General features: G+C 39.8%; 1 protein-coding gene across 1 annotated transcript; it reads left to right on the top strand.

Annotated features, from left to right (window-relative positions):
* Positions 1 to 662: 662 nt before the first annotated feature.
* Positions 663 to 18,783, top strand: il7r (interleukin 7 receptor). The gene is made up of 8 exons (XM_054786534.1): positions 663 to 5,868; positions 7,768 to 9,384; positions 10,635 to 10,764; positions 11,623 to 11,774; positions 13,416 to 13,796; positions 13,878 to 13,980; positions 14,058 to 14,130; positions 14,226 to 18,783. The coding sequence occupies exons 2-8, from the start codon at positions 9,291 to 9,293 to the stop codon at positions 14,577 to 14,579; spliced, it is 1,287 nt and encodes a 428-aa protein (XP_054642509.1). The 5' UTR covers positions 663 to 5,868; positions 7,768 to 9,290; the 3' UTR covers positions 14,580 to 18,783.
* Positions 18,784 to 20,403: the final 1,620 nt, after the last annotated feature.

The following is a 20,403-nucleotide window of genomic DNA, read 5'->3' as shown; positions in this document are numbered from 1 at the left end:
CTGTTGGTGTGGCGTTTAACAGAGCTGGCAGGCAGTGAGAGCGAGTGTGTGTGAGGATTCCCACGACAGTGTCGCCCGTGCCAACTGTCTATGAGCAAGCAGCTGCCTCACACGCATCCGTGGTTTACCTGTAACTCAGGTGGTAACACTGTCATAGCCACTGATACGCAAAACCTTCTTACTGTGAGGCAACAGTTCTAACCACTCATCCACTGTGCTACTCAAATCCTCAATATGGTTTTACATCCTGATTTTTCACCCGCAGTAGATCGCCACATAGTTGCCATTTAGTATCTGCGCACCTTCAAATTTGTGAATTTTTGGTCTAAAAAAACAAATGAATTATTAAAAAAAAAAATCATTTAAAAAAAATAATAATTAATTAATTCATTAAATACATTTCCTTTTAAAAAAAATGTTTTTAAGGCAATGCAAGTTTATTTATAGAGCACAATTCATACACAAAGTAATTCAAAGTGCAGGGTAAGTAAAGCAGGGTAAAATCACTTCATAAAATCGTTCCATAAAAACATTTATTTATGTGGCTCTAACATGTCAGAGATGTACTTTGGTGCAAGACTATGAAAAAACGTGTACATAAGCAGAGCTGTTTTAAAGGCTATTCTGTGAGCAACAGGAAGCCAGTGCAGAGACCTGAGTACTGGACAAATATGGTCACATTTCCTGGTTCTAGTCAGGACTCGAGCAGCAGCATTCTGGATGTACGGCAGCTGTTTTACTGCTCGTTTAGAGAGCCCGGTGAGAAGGCCGTTACAGTAGTCTAGCCTGCTGGAGACAAAGGCATGGATTAGTCTCTTTAAATCTGGCTTAGACACTATTCCCTTGATTTTGGCAATGTTTTTAGGTAGTAAAAAGATAATGTTATTGATTTAATGTGGCTGTTTAAAATTCAGATCTGAGTCCATTATTACCCCTACATTTCCTGATGATTAGGTTTTAGATAAAGAATCTCAAGGTGGCTAATAATACTTTCTCTTTGTTTCTGTGGGCCAAAGACAATGATTTCAGTTTTGTCTGAGTTTAGCTGGAGAAAGTTGTTTTGCATCCACACACTGATCTGTTTGATGGAGTGACATTGCAGCTGCGTATTAGTAGGCCTGCAGGAAACATGTAGAGATTGAACAATAGGGGTCCCAGGATTGACCCCTGGGAAACCCAACAGGTCATATCCTTTTGCGCTGAGACACAGTTACCAATTCCAACAAAGTACTTCCTGTCCTCCAGATAAGACTTGGACCAGTTTAGAGCAGTACCAGAGATTCCCGCCCAGTTTTATAACCTCTGTAATAAGATCACATGATAAACTGTGTCAAAGGCAGTGCTCAGGTCCAACAGAACTAAAAGTGAGACTTTGCCTGCATTTGTGTTCAGACGGATATCATTTGTCACCTTGATCAGAGCTGTCTCAGTGCTGTGGTGGGGCCGAAACCTGTTTGGAACGTATCAAACACATTGTTGGAGAGGAGAAAGTCAGTAAGCTGTTGGTATACAACCTTTTCTAAGACCTTCCCCAAGAATGGCATGTTTGATATGGGCTGATAGTTGTTCAGTATTGTGGCATCAATACTGCTCTTTTTCAGACGAGGCGTAATGACAGCAGTTTTTAGGGCCTTTGAAAGTGTTCCAGTCTGATGAGTGAGCAAACTGCTCAGCACAGAAATCTAGTGGATAACTCATCGAGGCGGCACGTTGATGGACCCAGACTGCAGATGATCTCTTCGACTGTTGTGGCAATGACAGTTATGAAATGTGTCCGCTCGAGATGTCTAGCTGGCTGCAGAAAACTTATTTGTGTTGTGGTAATGATTGCATTTTTACACCTTGAACTTTTTCGTGAACGAATGTTGCAAACTCATTGCACTTAGATGTAGAAATGAGTCGGAAGGGCAGTGAAACTGGAGGGTTTGTTCATTTGTTTACTGTAGCAAACAGGACACAAGAGTTGTTACTACAGTTGGTAATGATTTTAGAAAAATAACTCTCCCTTGTTCTACGCAAGGTTTGGTTGAGCTTTGACATTTACTTTCGGCTCTCGGGCACTCCCTTTTCTGTGCCCAGACAGACTCATATGACATATGGGTGCAAATGTGAGCAGTGGTACAACCTTTACACTTCCACTCCAGTCCTGTAGGTGGAGCTACTCCAAACTGGTTGCCAACTACTAAATAAACTGAAAGACAAGGAGACGTTTTTTGCTGTTGTTTCCACAACGTTATAAATCCATGCACCTTTATTACAAACTGCACCAAGAATGTTTTGAATTCTTCCTTAGCTCAAGCCTCATCACTATGTTTGCAACAAAAGAAGCTAACAAGCTAAATAGTCAACAAGAGTTGTAATTGCTAAGAGTTAAGGTCACATCATGTTCTTAACCCTGACAACGAGGTCTAAAAGCAAGGATGTCCACAGTGTGGCCCAGGAACCATTTGCAGCGCGTGGCTTGTATTTTATTGGAATGTGGCACACTGTAGGAATAAAATAAAAAAAAAAAACAGAAAAAATGAGAAAAATTGAGTAAAAGGCTTAACACAACAAAAAAAAGCTGAAATGTTGATACTATTAACTAATAATACAGAATTTAATTTTTAAATATACAGTTCCCTCTCGCGACCGTGATAATTGAGCTTCCGCAATATAGGATTCAATGTTATTAAATGGAATATTTTAATAGTTGGTGCACAGAAATGACTTTCTAAATACAGTTGCAGGGACAGTTGCGCGGGCTCGTGACTGCTGCTAGCTAGCAAGCTAACTAGCTAGTGAGCTAACCTGTTAGCTTCAGATTTATTTCTTCTAAACTTAAGAAGCCAAAAACCTACCACTTCCACACAAAAAGGGAGGAGAACTTTTGGCATTGTCTCCACCATTCCTGTGACCCTGAACGAGATAAGCTGTATTGAAAATAACTGATGTTTAACTGGGTGTCCCGTAAGGGATTAATTACAGTCAGAGGACCGTATCAACTTCCCCTTCCCCAGACAGCACATGGAACAAACCGTCGGGGTCAAACGATGCATTCACACCTGCTAATTTGGTTTAGATCAACGAATGCAGCTAAAAAAAGTGTTGTGCAGACCTGCCAACATGTATGAATTTGTCATACTCAGCAATTTGTCAGCTTCATTGCTCTCCATTTTGTTGCATTTCACTGGTTTCAGTTTCAAGTTGAGTTTGTAAAACACATAAATAAATAGATATTATCAGCAAAAACATTTCTGTCCCCCAGCGGCATGACAGAAAATAATTGAGAACCACTGTCTTAAAAGTGCCTGTCGCCCGAAGTCAGCTGGGATAGGCTCCAGCATGCCCCCGCGACCCTAATGAGGATGAAGCGGTATAGAAAATGGATGGATGGATGGATGCCTTAAAACAACCCGTAACCTCAGATTCCAGAAACGAGTGTAATAAAAGCTTGGTTGTAACCAGACTACCATTGCTGTGAAATCATTAACAAAGAGGCGATGGCGTCGCGACACGACGGTGTGCTGTGAGTTTGATGAAGATAAATCCAGGAAGAGGATGTGGTGACAAAGGCGCTGAAGCTGCTCACGCATGTGATGAGCACCAAGTACAACTGAAAGCAAAAACAAGGAGATGCAGGAAGCTGCTTTCACACAGCACACACATGTCGCCATGTCGCCATCAGAGCGCCATCTTCAAAGACTCTCCCAGTTTGGTGCGGCTTCTCTGAATACTCGACACTCTGCGAGTTTGCCTTGTGGCTTCATGATAAAGACGTCAACATGATGGCTGATGAAAATAGATGCAGCATGCATGATGGCATCGTACGCCACCCTTAACAGGAAGCAGCTCCATGTCTACATGGTGGTAAACTGAACGTTTACTAATGCAGTGTTTCCCAACCTTTACTGCACCAAAGCACATATTTTACATTACAAAATCACACCACAAACAAAACTGTCGTATGAATGACAACAGGGGGGTACACAGCTTAATTATTACCTCCTGCCATCTAGTGGACGAGCATTTCATTCAGTTTTTTGACATGAAGTTTGTATAACATTCCCATCAGCAGTGTAGTGCATCAACAGTGACCTACCCCCCACTTGGTCCTGTGAGCCGAGTTCTGGTCAGATTTAGGTGATGAGGGACTGGTTAGTTGGTGGGACCACTAATCCTGCAAACCTATGTTTGCTTAATCTACAACCAGTGGATTGTAGATTGTTGATAATGTACTGTTAGATATTATTATTATTACACTACACACTAGATTCAGTCTAAAAGCTCAGTGCATTGTCAGTCTAATAACCTCTCATAGAGGCCTTCAGGACACACACAACTTACATGACACACACAGACACTCACATAGCACAATCGGAGTTGTGCAACACATATACGACTAATGGAAAAACACTGGGAGACACACAATGAATGCATTTTTCTCACAAGCTTAACTATCACATCTACACAAACTTAACTTTCACTATCTAGACATTCCTTCCTCATTGATGAAAGGAGTCCAGCGCTTAACCAAATATATTGCTCTTATTTTTTAATACAGTTTGAAATCCTTTTAAAATGTGTGATCATTGACTACTTCTCCGAGATCAACGCAGTCCAAAGAACCGTGAAGAAAGGCTATGGAGAAGTAACAGCCATTACTGTGCTCTGAGGCTGCCTATTTTCTGTGACCTGAGTTCAGATTTGAGTGGGTATACTTGGTGAAAAACCTGTATTTTCACATTGTTACTTTTTATGAGCGCCACAGTCTCTGAGCATATAACTGGTTTTGCGCTTCTAGAGAAGGAAGAACATTCTGGGTTGAAAACACTGTCCGCTCTTCTCTTCTCAGAGCGCTGTACGTTTATTTTTTTGTTGTCTCCAGCTCACTTGTCTTGTCCCTCCACCATTGCTAGGCAACGTTCACACATCTCGTTGTCCTCTTTATCCGTATCAATCACTCGTTTCTATCTTCTTTTCTTGCATGCCTCACTTGTTCTTCCATGTCAGTCACTTAGTTTCTCCCCTTTTTCATCTTTCTCTGTTGTATTTAGAGTTTGGCACCAATGCAAAGATTTGATTGGCTGAGTGGGTGGCTTATGTTGGTCATTGGAGTTACTAAAGTACCGTAAAGTCTAAAAAATATCACAGGTTTGCAATAAAAGCGCCCCGTTAAAACTTCCATCCATCCATTTTCTGTGCCGCTTATCCTCACTGGGGGGTATGCTGGAGCCTCGCGTCAAAACTTAACACACTTAAATAATTTACTGAGTATAGATCCAGGTCCACATTTGACGGTTTCTGGGTCCAGACTCAGCCCGCGGGCCGCCATTTTGTTATCCCTGTCGTAAACCATCAGGAAGTTCCTTTCGAATAAACTCGGTTACATATTCCTCAACTCTCCTGCTTTGACTGCAATTCTTCTGTCTCAGCAAGTTGAGGCCTACAGAGGTGCATCAGTTCGTGTAAACAGGTGGCTCATCAGATTCTTAACAGTGCAGGGGAGTGAGGCAACTAAAACACTAAAACCACAGCTGAAGATGTTCTGCGATGCTGAGCCGAGATACAAACCTCAGGCGTGTGGTTTGGCGGGGGCGGGTTTCTGGAGTCTGTTTACTTTGCAGTGAGCTTCAGTCCTCCCTATGTCATTTTTTAACCAAACAATCCTTTATTTCTATATTGAATTTTGGATTACTGAACTCTCCTGAACTGAAAACTACAAAACATGAAGACTAGATTTGTTCTCACCCTTTAGACTTTCCTTAGATGCATCAAGCTTAAAGCGCAGTGCGGTTCAGACCTTTGCACTATGCAAAATGTCCTGAAATAACGCAATTTCCTGTTATTTATGATCATCTCCTGGTGGAAATTATACAATCAGACATGGTTTGTACACGTTCTTGAATTTTCTTGACTTTCTATTTTTATGTTGATGCTGATTTATCAGAATGGACATCTGTCTAATTTTTGTGTCATTAAAATGTTATCATTTTACTTTTATACTCTTACTGCGGGGGTTTCTGTTTTCGCACAAACAATAAAAGCAAAAGCTATTGAGCCATCATTTATCAGCATTGCGTGCGTCATAGAAACCTCCAGTGGAGCGAAACTAAACCAAATATTTAGTGCAGGAAACCGTGGCGACTAAGTTAACCAAGCTGTTGATATGCCAGTTGATATGAATGTCTAACAAATAACGGCAATACAACAACAATGTAACAGCATGTCCGAAAGCAAACATCATACTGAACTATCAAGACTGAACTGTTGTCCACAACATTCAGTTGGAAATGTGTGTTGTTCTTTGCTTTTATTAAGGAGCACTGAGGAGAACTGTCCATGCCTCAAGAGCTTACGGACTCTTGATAAATCAGATCTCTACAGGAAACGGGAAGTTTGATTTCCTACTTCATATCATGTAAATAAATATGAACATATTTTCGTATATTTGACTTTCTTAAGGCGTTTTTTAACTTTATTACAGCCTGTAGACATGAAGTTACGCCCCTTTAGTCACCTTCACACTTCTATTATTCATTGTTTAAACCACATTGCAACGCTGCAGGGACACGACACGGCCGCTAGCTAGAAAGCTAGCAAGCTAACCAATTAGCCTTGAATTTATTTATTTTAAACTTAAAAAGCCAAAAACCTACCACTTCCACACAGGATGGGAGGGGAACTTTTTTTTTTATTATCTCACAGGGGTCAGGAACCTTTTTGGCTAAGAGAGCTATGAAAGCCACATATTTTAAAATGGATTTCCATGAGAGCCATATCATATTTTTTTTTTTACATTGAATACAATTAAATTTCTAAACAAGACCAACAATTTTAGAATATACAGTAACAAGTCTCTGAATTTATTCTTTTTAATACTGATGCTATACTGAAGCTATCCAATAACGAATAAAATACTTCTTACCGTTAATGCGGCTTCTGGTGCTGCATGGTTTTGCACCGTAGTCCGTATCATTTTTTCTTTTCGCCATCCTCTTCAAAAGGGTTCACTAGCCAGAATTAGCTATTTGATCGAAGGAGGGACGTTTACTTACTCCCGAGACATAGATTCCCTATTCCTGCTCTATCATGTCGGGCATGCCATGGCTGACCTCATGCAGTGCTAAGGTAATGTAATGTAAGGTCTCAATGATTTGTGTCATTACTGCCGCCTAGTGACCAGAATACTGCATAGCACTGCGATATTGCGAGGGACGACTGTATGTACTTGTATTTGCACAGACCGTGGAATCGATGGTGGAATCTGTAGTCTTGTGTTAGCAATCTCTCTATGGACTACTGGGGTGTCAAATAAATTGAATATCATCAGTCGGCACAGATCGCAGCCAAGGCTGAACAACCCCAACCAACATGTGCCTGAAGATACAGTTCCTCTCCAGTGTTGTAGGTGGCGCTAACGTGCATTACGAAACGACTACACAACACAAGCTTGTTTCATCACATCACTGGACCTGACCGGTCCACTGCCCCCACTTGAACCCAATGCAAGTAGACTGTTGTGTCTGTAGTGTCACAGAAATCAGCTATGTCGTGTTTGTGTAATCCTGCCAGTTAACTAAAGAATCACCAAACAGCCATCAAACCATAACAGGAAGTGTACATGACTGTAAATAATAACTTTGCATTATTTCTTCTGTTTTTTACAGATATTGGTCATGTCTGACTTTAAAAAAGTAATTACTTACAGTTGCTAGTTACTTTGGGAAAAAAAAGTGATTGTGTTTATCCGTGCCTTTTCCTCCTCTTTCTTTTTTTTACCCACAGAACCCCCTTCTCTGGCAGGAGGCGGTTCCACTGGGCACACCTGTAATTGATTGCAGCAGCTACGGTACTTAAGCTCACTGCTGTCAGCTGAGTATTGCTGGATTCTTCCTTGGTCTTCCCTGGCATTCAGACAGCCGCACTTCCTCTGTATGTAAACCTTTTCCACCATTTAATTCCGCTGCCTTTTTTTTTCCTGGTGGTTTGAGCCCTGCACTGTTTTGGACTTCTGACTACTGCCCAGTGGGCCGTGGCCTCCCCCAGCCATGTTTGGGAGTTCTTTTGTTTTTGGACTGCTCCATGGTGTGCCTTCTGCCCCATCGCCTTGTGTTGAAACTTTCTGGACTGCATTCAAGAATTTCTATATTTTTGTGGCAACTCTGCGTGGGGTCCACGACACAACAAAACCCAATGAATGAGTAACGGACCTGCTTCTTTATAAATGTGATGAGTTACCAGTTACCAAAATAACTTTTGTAGTACTTTTTGGGGAAAAAAAATATGCGAAAGAATTGGAATTTAGCTTTGTAGTGGCAGTGCCTTTTGAGAGAGGGTTCGGTTAAGTTGACCTCGTGACTTGCAATTCTCAGGCAAAACCCTAAGGGGCAACAACCACAACCACATGACTAGCTAGTTAGCTTCCTGTGTAGTACTTGTGAACAATGGGGACTGAAGCAACATCCAGATTGTTGTTATAGATGTCAGTCCATAACAGCGCACCACATTTCACTGTTGGTAACTGTGACTGGTTGCGTGTTTGTTTTGGTTGACGTTGGAAAAACTTACGTCAAAATTTAGGCTCGGTTTGCGTGCATTTTCCAGTTACCGTGCAATATGGCGCGTGTCTTAGGCACAATAATCATGGGCTACTGTTGCAGCCGTAACCCATGCTAAGCTAAAACTCAACTCTGAACCCGCAATGACACTTCTGTCCACATGTCTGGAACACATTTATTGCGATACACACAAACACGTCTTAAATGGCTTATTTTCTATTATTATGTCTGCTATAATGGGCAATAAAGCGTAAAGGTGACTATAGGGGTGCTATTTCATGTCTAGAGGGCTCTAATAGTGTTAAAAACGGTACCTAGAAGGTCGTAAACAGGTTTTCTATGCTCTAACTACAAAAATATTCCTTTTATAAATATCTTTGCGGAAATTTGCTTATGACAGTCGAGTCTGGAACCAATTAACCACGATAAACGAGGGAAGACTGTATTTCTTATGTGAAAATTGAGTCCGTTAGAGTGCGTTTTGGTTTGAGTCGGTTCTCCTGGAACGAATGAATGACGCAAACCAAGGTTCCACTGTCGTAATGAATTAACTACCCTTTACTGGACAACAAAAACGCCGTTACAGCCAACACTGCAGACTACTCCCATTCAGCAGCTCAAAGAAGGATGCTAATGAACTTGCTGTCTGATGCGCTGCTCTGTCAGAGTTGGTCAACTCCTCCTTTTCCTCCCTGACAAGACGAGCCGTCAGATGCGGCGAAATCATCAGAGAAGAAGACAAACACAGAAATGTTGTTTGTCTGCTGGATGGCTCAGCTGCTGCTGTTGCTACTGCTGCCAGCAGCAAGTCTGGCTCAAAGCGGAGACGGAGGCGCTGACCTGGGTGAGAGCAAGACTGCTTTATTTATTCGGTATAACAAGGCAGTTGCAGTGTGTCACCCATGCTGTGTGACTTCATGCATTGATATTAGTTCAACAGAATAGATCAAGCTGAATTATTGAGACTCTTGAAAGAGCTTTGAATTGGAGATTGCTGGAAATTCCAAAGAATGACGATAATCAATCACCAAGTTAATGAATTAACAGTTATAGTTAACTAAGGTGTTTTAGTTCTTATGTTTTGACAATATATTTAAAGTGATTATATTGATTTACTTTATGCCTGTTACAATTTTGCCTGTTCATCCAGGTTATTGTATTCTCTGGGCATTGAATCGATCGCAGTCGTAGAAGGCTTTTCGCCTCCTTTTGAGGACAAAATGTAAATATTCTGGACAGAGAAGACCGACTGTTTTAAACATGGAGTGAGGGAGGCCATCTCTGAACAGAGGATAAGGTCTGCAACACCACCTCTCCCTCACAGGGCGACCATGACCAAACGACTGTCATTGCCTTCACTAAAGGCTTCACTAAATTGTACCTTTACGACTGTTGCTTTGCGCGGCCGAAACCGTTCTTGTTTCGGGGTGCCTCTACGTTAGAGGATAATACTTTGGATTCTGCATCACCCCTCAGACTACAGCTGTCCTATCTAGTCTACTCTGAGCATAAACTGTTGAAGCCGGCTCGAATGAGAGGCGAAACGTCTTTTAGGACAACTTGAACAGTCCAGTTGTGATCAATTCAATGCCCTGAGAAAGGAAAACAGTTCTAGTAGTTGATCAATGGCAAAAGAACTTCAGGTCCTATACCGCAATAATGAATCATTTTTTTTTATAAAGTGAATGAAAAACAATAACATATGATACATTAGGGAGTATTTTTCTATAAAGAAGCACATTATAATGTAATAAGGGCATAATACTGTGTAAAGATGGTCTAAGACATCCCATTTGATCAATGTTTCTATTTGAATTAAATAATATATCATTTAGCTTTTCAGGCATATAGTTCTAATATGTAATAGTAAGAACCTGAAAAACCAAAAACCCTTATGTTTTTTCACAAGATGCATTTGTCAACTTCTATTTCATGTTAGCTATTGCTTTCATTGGCTGAGTGCTTCTTGCTGCATCCTTCATCCACACACAGCATATCATGTCCATTGCAATTACTACATTGATTTGAAGTTGTTTTTTTTTTTTAAATATTGTTTTGTTCATTTGTTAAATAAAAATGTTTTTTTTGCCCAAGTTTCCGAGTCCAGAATCAGCTGCATGTCTCACATCAGCACGACAGAAAGCAGTTTAACCTGCAAACTGATTGGCAGCAGGAATGAGGATGATGAAGACGAGGATGACGGAGTGGAGTCGATGACTGTGTGGTGAATGTTTTTATATTTGAAGCTAAACGACGTTTAGTCAATGACTAGTTAAGCCAGGGGTGTCCAAAGCGTGGCACGGGGGCCATTTGCAGCCATAGATGATTTTTTTATTGATGGTATAATTTAACAAGAAAACTTAAAACAAAAAACGGCAAAAAAGAAAAATCAGCAGTAAAGTCCAAATTAAAAAAAAAAAAGTTCTAAAGTATCTAATGAGAAAAGTAATTTTACGAGAATAACATAATATTATGAGGAAAAATGACATTTTAGTGGCATATAAAGGTGAAATATTAGAGGAAAAAAAGAAAATACAATTCAAAGTCATAATATGAGAGACAAACAAAACAGCAAATGAGAAAAAAGTTAGAATTAAACTTGCAATATGAGGAAAAATGTCATTTTAATAGCATAGCGTTGAAATGATAAAGAAAAAATGTTTTTGTAAAATCAATATTATGAGAAGAAAATAGAAGAAAATTTATGAAAATTATTTAAGAAGTTGAAATATTTGGAAAATTAAAAAAAAACAGCAAAAATGTAGAAAAAAAAAGAGCAAAGACCAAAGTTGATACTAATAATAGACTTTTTCACCTATATCACAGCTGAGATGCATTTTTTTTCTTGAAATATATATATATATATAAAAAACTTCTTAGCATATGTACATGTTCTGTTTTACAAAATATCAAAGTGACCCTAGTATCCTTTCATTTTTCAGTCTGTGGCCCTCGGTGGGAAAAGTTTGGACACCCCTAATTTAAGTGTTTTTGCTGACATTTGGTTGCTATCAGCATGATTCATGTTTTTACTGCTTCGTGTCATTTGCTTTTTATTTTATTATTATTATTTTTTTACCAGTTTTTACCAAAACCCGCAAGTGGACAGATGTTTACCAGTGCCCGGAGACACCATCACGTCCGCTGATTTGAATCCTCTGGCCCGTCTCAAATTGACCATCCACTTGAGAAGGGGCGGAACTGTCACAAAATCCATCCAGATGAATAAAATCGGTAACTCTTTATAACACTGAAAATGCTGTTTAGAATTGTTGGACTTTATACCACCATTTTTAAAATTGTCGGCAGCAGCTGAGTCCGGAAGGACTTAAAAGACTGTAAAACCCACTGTGGTAAAATTACGACACCACTTTTAGCTGTCCCAAAAACAAACCTGCAAGTGTTTTTTTTTTTTTTTTTGCATAGTCAGTAAATGTGTAAATCGGTCTGGCAATCAGGCAACCGAAATCAAAGAACTTGCAAACTTGTTTCACTAAACTTCATATATCAACACTGAAGTCAGTAAAATCCCAATAGGTCGATTTTTTTGTGTTTCTTAGAAAGTCTAGAACAGGTAACTACTGGATTTTTCAGGTTCTTGTGTGTTTGTTGTAATTTAACTTTGGTTGAAAATGGTAGTCAAAATCGCATATGACCCCCACACATGACACGGGCACATTGCACTTCTCAGCTGTTCACATGCTTAGTTATTACTAAATGGACCAATGAATGAATGAATAAATGATTTCTTGTTGTGGTACTTCAAGCCGGTTCGATAGCATTGTTGGAACCTGTGGCTGGATTTTATCAGTAAAAAAAATGTAAATGTAACATTTTAACTGTTTGGGTTTTATTTGTTTGCTAGACTATCTAAAGCCAACCACTGGTTGGGTAGGATATGGTTTGTGCATTTGTGCACGGGTGAATGTTTTTCAAGTAAAGGGTATTTTGAATAGTTCCAAAACGTCCTTTCTGGTATAAAACCTTCAGACAAAGCTAAAAATTAGAAGAAATTTCACAAGAAAACCCCAAAGCATACAGTAAATGAAATACAATACATGGCTTTATCGGCAAAGTTATGGAATGACCAGTTTGTGAATTGTGGGGGATGAACGTTCAATGTATATCCTGGGTCAATAAGAGGTCATACTGACTATAATTATTTATTTTGAGTGTCTGTATTTGCCGTTTTCACGATTGTTCTTCTGCATACTTGGATGTCATGTGTTTTCATTGAAATTAAGTAGTTATTAAGCAATTAATGTGCCTTTTAATAGAGATTTAGGTCTGGTTTATCAGATAATAGTATTTTATTTATCAGTTTCATAGGTAAATGTGAACTATGAACGTTCATTGTCCTGCTAAAATCACCATTCAACTTAAACCGTTATCAACTGGACTTGATCAGCTGCTGTAGCTGCATCACCGGTTTTACGTCCAAGAACCTGAATTACAGGATATGTCCTTCAAGCTCCATGTACAAAAAAAACAAAAAACATGTAGTAAAAACATGCTGGCTTCCCTGATTTCTTCTGTCGCCAGGATAGAACATACTGCTGATGCAGCAGACGGACCAGTTTGTGTAATATTTTCAATTGAGTTTGCCAAATGAATGTGCCTTACAGAATCCCGTAGTATTGTGTAAACTAAGTATGGCAAGATTTGGTGTTGGGTGTGTGATCCAAGACATCTTTATTACCAAAACAGTCAACATACCAAAGGGTAAAATACAACAGTTTGTACGATAACTGAGACGGTGTACGGTATATTGAATTTTGGGTGAAAATTTTCAGCAAAAATCATACAAAAACTGAGGCATTGGAGACTAAACTACTAAGTTGATTTGCATGTCCTGATCCGGTTCTGTCCCTGCAGTTAAACCTCGAAGCCCCGAGGTGTGGAATGTGACTGTCAACCATGAGTCAAACCAGGCTGTGTTTCACATTCGGACGCCGTACCAGAAGGAATACCTGAAAATTGAAAATCAGCTATTTCAGTTGGTCATCTGGACATCCGACAAAATGATGGTAACCATCCATCGGAGCTGTGGTGTCCACGTTCACCATGAGATCAAAGAATGTCAAACCCTTTTCCTCCAGATTGAAAATGTGTCATCATCAGACACGATGACTGTCAACATGGAGCACCTTCTTAAAAACTCCAAATACCACGTCAAAGTGCGAGCGATGCCGCTCAGGTCTCTGCAGGGTAGCTGGAGTGAGTGGAGCTACGCCTTTAACTTCTCCATTCCTGATGGTGAGAAAAGCTTGTTCTGTTTTTGTTTTGGACAAGACACAAGACAATAACTACCGTTTCCGATGCTCAACTTGACAAAAGTCCATTCACAAAGAGATTATGCAGAGGAGATGATGAAAAGACTGATTGTGTGTTTCATCCCGTGGGCCGTGCTGACGTTAGGCTTTCTTTTCTTCTGGAAAAAGTAGGTGAATTCTCTTTTCTGGTCCACGCGTTTTGTAAAAGTGCATTTTAAAAATGAAAATGATCATCTTTCCGCAGAATCTTCCCGTACATATGGCCCAACATTCTACATCCAAAACCCACACTGGTGCAGAACTGTAAAACCAATAAAGTGAGTTTTACTCTGAGCAGCACGACAACGGACTGACATCATTTGGTTTCACATGTGCCTCGAAAGTGAAGACTTTTTTTTTTCTTGGTTTTCAGAGTTCTCTTCTTCTCAACTTAAAACCCGAGGAGTTCAGTGCTCTTAAAATCTACCCACCGGTGGAAAAAAACGAGCAGGAACCAGACATGCTGATCCGTCCTGCAGCCAATCATCCCTGTTCCCACCAAAGCTCTGATGACAGCGCCAACACTGAAGAACTGGAGCTTTCCATTCAGCTCAACAGCAGCTCCTCTGATGAAGCCTCCAGCCTGCAGAGCTCCAGGTCGCTGCTGGAAGAGGATGCTGCTCCTAATCAGGGATGTAGCAGTGGAAGGTCAACGCCTTACGTCATTGGAGTGAATCAAAAAGAGGAGGATTACGTCACCATGTCCAGTTTCTACCAAATCAAGTAGGTAGCTAGGATGAGTATCTGTCAAACATCATTAGACTTATTTTAGCACCACGATCGGGTCATCATTTGTTCAAGGTCGTTCAACAGCAACACTCACATTCTACCAATGTTAGCAGTTTAGGCTTAGCGGTGTTAATTGTACTGAGGTATCCAATTTACTTAGACAGGAAATACCAGATTATGGTCATTTGACATAACAGAAAAGGTTGTCAGGGCCTTCATTTACATTTACATTTATTGTCCAGCACTTCATTGCCGATATCAACTGATACCGATTTTAGCAGCAGCTCTTCCCTCTCTCAAACTAATGTCAGGTCACAACTTGTGGAATGAACTGGATTTATCTCACCAACACTGCTAAATACTGCAACATGCAATGAATGTTATGGAACAAGTGCCATATTTACAGTACTTGCAACATTTTGTCTCAACAAAATCTAAAAAAAAAAATCACGACCAATAGTCACCGCAAAAAACATGTTCTCCTACCTATCAACAAGTAAGACAGTTAATAAATTAATTAGTTAATACTTAATAAATTCACAAATATGAGTACAATTAACTAATACTGGCAATGATACATGATTTGGAAAGCTGCACATTTCTATGTGGCACAAACATCCGTATAACAACAAAGTAAAGTGCCAAATATGAAACTTTAATATTAGATTAGCAGTGTTAAATGAAAACACCATACTCACCCCTTGCAGCGCTTTACAAGCACCGCAAATTGTGAAACTAGGAAATAATTCCCTGCGATTGGCTGGCGACCAGTCCAGGGTGTACCCCGCCTCTCGCCTGAGGTCAGCTGGGATAGACTCCAGCATACCCGCGCGCGACCCTAGTGAGGATAAGCGGCATAGAAGATGGATGGATGGAAATAATTCCAGACTGCGGACATACCGAGCTGGTGTGGAGCAGGATGTCATCACTCGTGCCCATATCCTCATAGGCAGAAAAAATGATCCTGACATAACTTGATATATCATTTTTATGCCAGTGTCGGACAATAATATCGGACATGCCTAATGTTTATTTTTTTATATAAAAATGAAACAAAAAAGTCGAAAGTATAACTTTTGCCTCCATCGGTAAGCACTTTTATCCGAGTCTTGTACGATAAGTTACGACGTATACGTCGGATATATGCGACCTGACCGTTCAGACTGCAGTAGCATCGGATATGTGTCGGATTTAAATCTACATTTAAGGGCTGAGTCGCATTTGAAAAAATCGGAATTGTACTGTTCACACTGACATGAAAAATTAGATACAGGCCAGATATGAGCAAAAAAAAATCGAAATTGACCTTCAGCGTGAACACAGCCTAATAGTGATAGAATGGCAATGGACACGAGACACGGTGAAAGGACGGACTACTAGATGGAGGAGGACTGTAACAGACAACTTTATATCGAGCTGGGATCATCACATTGCAGAATTGTTAGAGACATGGGACAAGCGATGTATGATGAAAATCCTGACTTGCTAACAGCGCTTATATACCTTCCTTGAACAGGTGTATGTCAGCTTGACATGCTTACATGTCAGGGCATGTCTGTTCAACTTGAGAGCTGTGCTTTTACTGACATTTCAGTGTGCCGGGAGCAGACTGAAATCAAGAGACATTCAAGAACTCAAATAGCTCAGCGCATTGTGAGTCTAATAACTTCTCATAGAGGCCCTCAGGACACAAAGAGGACACACACACACTGATGCACGTTACAGTTGCGCAGCACTTACATGCAACTGATAGAAAAATACAGGGAGAGACACGATAGGTTCATTGTTCTCACTCACACAAGCTTAACTTGTTTCTACACAAACTTGACTTTCACTTTCTAGAGAAGGGGCACGGCCACTGCCATATAGACTCTGGGGATTTTCATCCTCTGCTCTTTTCTGGATCTTCCTCATTGATGATAAGAGTCCAGCGCTGTAAGGAAATATGTAACGAATTTTAAATTGTGGGATCATTGACTACTTCTCCAATTGCAAAGCGGTCCAAAGAAGCAGGAAGAAAGGCTAAACGGAAACAATAGCCGTTACACACGCGTGATTAAAAAGATTTTCCTGGGCTCCGTGTAAGCGATCGCTGGGTTTACAGATGATGAACACATTATTGCGCATCTAATATGTCACTATGTTGATGAACAGAGGAGTTATAATGCGGGACCAAGTCAATTGTGGTTGGTTTTTCAGGACTTCTGATTGGCCCAAATATGCATGACAACCGCTGAATGTGTTTATGTGGGCAGACAATGTGAGTTTTTTGAAAAGATCCGCGTTCATGCGGACATAGCTTGTATCTCATTCATTTCTAACCTGTTGTGTTCATGCAGGTTTAGGTGAAGGACATATCCTGATGCAAAACCTTCCACTTTAGACATGTCATTTGTCGGGTTTTGCCAAGTGCAATAACTTTAATTTTCATTTTAGGTGAAGAAAGTGACACAATGCATCGACATTTTGAAGTAACTATAAGTGAAACAAATACTGAGTAGTACCACCGGCTGGTACGTAGGATCGTTTTCTTTGATTCTTCTTCTCACGCACTTGCTACTTGAGCACTTTTGGTTTATTGGAGTTTTTGTGGTTGGTTCTTGGCTTTGAAGTGAGGAGAGATGACATGATATATGACGTAAGAGGGTGGGAGGCCTCGTGAGTGGAGCTTTCGGAACAGTTTCACATATGGATCTTTACAAAGCTGCTAGTTTCCTAAGATATTTGTTGCTGAATGACTCTGGACCTCTTATTCTCATGTATGTAAGAGGATGTGGTCTTATAGGACAGGATGTTTTGCTACAGCAATCACATTTGCTAAACACAAAGCTGCAACTTAAATCATGTTTCATACAGCAATAAACATGCCCAGATGATGTTGCCGTACATTTTGCTGCTGATGAATCTGTACTAAATACCTTGTGCTTGTGATATTTAGTCAATCTTGAATGTTGAAATAAATGCTTACAATGGAGGTCTCCTGTGGGTTTTTTTTTTCATGTGTAAATCTGCCTGTTTTTGGTTTCGAAAATCAATTATTTAGTTTTATTCCCTAAAAATAGCCAGTTGGATTGAAATTATATGTGTATTACTTTGAGCAAAAAAAGAAAATTTAAGTTGCTAACTAAAGTGGCTGTCCACACTGGGCAGCTTAGTGAACTGAAAAAATAGACATATACATAAAAAAATGTGTATAAATATATTTCAAAATGAATGTGTCATTAATGAAATACAAATCAACTTTTTATTTTTATTTTTTTTACAGGTCACAAATGTAGAAGTCTTGTACTGCAGTCGTCCCTTGCAATAGCGTGGCACGATTATTGCTCCCTTGCTCTATCGCGTTTTTTCAAAAATGTATTAATGAATAAATGATCGCTGTTTCGTGGTTGACTCTGGCGTATCAGTAGAGAAATATTGAAAAACAAAGGTATATGTAATATTCTGTAATGTACAGTATGTGCGTGTCAGGATGAGTGCGTGGGGATTCCCACTGGTTGTATGTATTTTTGTACTTAGGATACTGCTTTATCGTGTTTCTTAAACTTTTCCTTTCAATTTGGTATCAAATTAATATGCAGACTTAAATCATAATGATTGCAAGGTGACTAAGGGGAAGCTCAAGTTCAACCCATTCAAACGGAAGGATCTCAACATCCGGCTGAAACAAAAGATATGTAGGATAAAGACCTTCAAGGGATGAAAAAAATAAGATTAATTATCTGTAATTAATTGATCTAATCATTCTCCATTCATTGGACCGACAACTCTCACTTGATTCTCCATTTTCGCGACTCATCGCTCCTCACCTTGCCCTCCCAACTGCAATGGGAATCTATCAGCTAATGCTGAACAAGCCCAAACACAATGACAGCCAGTCAATGTCCACTTCAGGGTGCCACTGACCATTGTTTTCCACCCCCAACAACTCAAGCGCAAGCAGCCCAACACGTAAAACAGATTTTTTTTTCAAATAAAAAGACAACATGCATACAGAAAATGTAAACTGTAAAAATTTGATTCATGTGATTAAAAAAAAACACTCTAAATATGACTGCAGTTAATGAATCGCAATTGATGAACAAATTTGACATCCCCCAAAAATTACATTTACTATATGTAAATATACTGTACATGTTTAAAGAAAATACATTTTGTCATTATTAGTTATTTGTATCGATATTTCAGCTTTTCGCTTTCAATTGTGCTTTTTATATGTATTTTTTTGTTGGGTTTTGTGTTAAAGTTTGTTTCTATAAAGTGCTGCAGGCCACAAATGGCACCCGGGCTGCACTTTGGACACCCCTGATTTAAGCAAACTGCATAAATTGTCTAATCAGTGAATATTATGACACTGACAAATAAGCTACTTGGCTTTGTAATAATAATAATAGATTTGATTTACAATGCACTTTGTCACTAAGATGATCATTTCGTAAGCAGATCAGTCCAGGGTGTACACTGCCACCTGCCCATAGTCAGCTGGGGTAGGCTCCTGCTCTCCTGACCCAAGAAAAATGGTGGAAAATGAATGAAGTGCAGCAGTTACAGCGTGGGGAAACATAGTTTTTTCACATTAGCTGTAAAGGAGAGGAATTGTTTGTTGTTCCTTTGAGTCTTGTAAAGCTGTAACGTCCCCGTTTGCTACACAGGAGACACAAGGCAACAGAACCTCATGAACCCTAAAAGGTCACGTTTTTTTTTTTATATTAGCCTCACAAATCATTTGGATGGCAAACAAGCAAGAGCAATAACTTGTTGGCACAGTAAATAAGATTTATTTGAACAAAGGAGGGCCATGTCAGACAATTTAGAACACTTGCACAAGGTGTTCACTGCTAGGGAAATGGAATAAGTGCTTGTCACACCTCCAGTATGTTTTTTTTTTTTAGCATTGTCACCGTACGACTTCTTCTGGTTTCATACTACACCGTCCCTTTTTTCACGACTCCTCAGTCTTCATCCATCCATCTTCAGCCACTTCTTTTTTTCCCTTTCCTTCCTCTTCCCCTTCCCCTTCTCCTCCTCCCGTCATTCTGCCTTTCCTCCTCAGCTGACAGTGGCTATTATTAAAAGCTATGTCACTCATGGCTGTTATTGATGCCCTTTCATTACTCATTATGCTTGAGTGCTTGCATTAGTGCTGACTGGCCATAAACTGGCTGACACGACACGCATGGATGACTTGGAGCAGCGCACACACATCACACATTCAAATGCAAATCAACGAGTCCTGCTTTAGTGCAAGAGAGCAGAAAGGATTTTAAAGGGATTTATAGGATGAAAACTCCTAAATTGTCAGTGAGACCTTTGACTCAGTGCATGATAAATCTGTGGATTTGTGTTTTATTCTAATAATGCATGTAGTTGTTGCACTGCACAGGACTACAGTACATGTTTGGTATCGTTTGTGTTGTAGTAACTTTTCCAGTGATACAATGCATTTTACTGCATTTTCTCAGATTTACTCAATGACAGAGGGCAGGGGTGGGCGATACAGCACATTTTGGTATCAGTCTGATTACTTTACTGCCATTAATTCTCAATAGAGACAATGCAATCAGTTGAAATTTATGAAGTTAAAATTATACTTTTGTTCTATTCCATTACATTTATTCATTCCATACATTTTGTTAATTATCCTCATTTAAAAACGATTTTGAGTTCAGCCACTGAGGAATTTCTTAATCAGCAAGGCTTCATTCATCCATTTTCTACAGTATAGTACTTGTGCTCATTAGGGTCCTGGGTGAGCTGGAGCCTATCACAGCTGACCTTGGGTGAAACCCCCTGGACTAGTCCAGTCTTATACCCATTCATCT

Source organism: Dunckerocampus dactyliophorus, chromosome 9, assembly GCF_027744805.1.
Source record: "Dunckerocampus dactyliophorus isolate RoL2022-P2 chromosome 9, RoL_Ddac_1.1, whole genome shotgun sequence".
NCBI lineage: Eukaryota > Metazoa > Chordata > Actinopteri > Syngnathiformes > Syngnathidae > Dunckerocampus > Dunckerocampus dactyliophorus.
This window is presented reverse-complemented; position numbering and strand designations above follow the sequence as displayed.

Coding starts and splice junctions, on each gene's coding strand:
- il7r (XM_054786534.1), top strand. CDS start 9,291: ATGTTGTTTGTCTGCTGGATGGCTCAGCTGCTGCTGTTGCTACTGCTG. Junction 10,765..11,622: donor GTGGAGTCGATGACTGTGTG/GTGAATGTTTTT, acceptor TTTTTTTACCAG/TTTTTACCAAAACCCGCAAG. Junction 14,131..14,225: donor AGAACTGTAAAACCAATAAA/GTGAGTTTTACT, acceptor CTTGGTTTTCAG/AGTTCTCTTCTTCTCAACTT.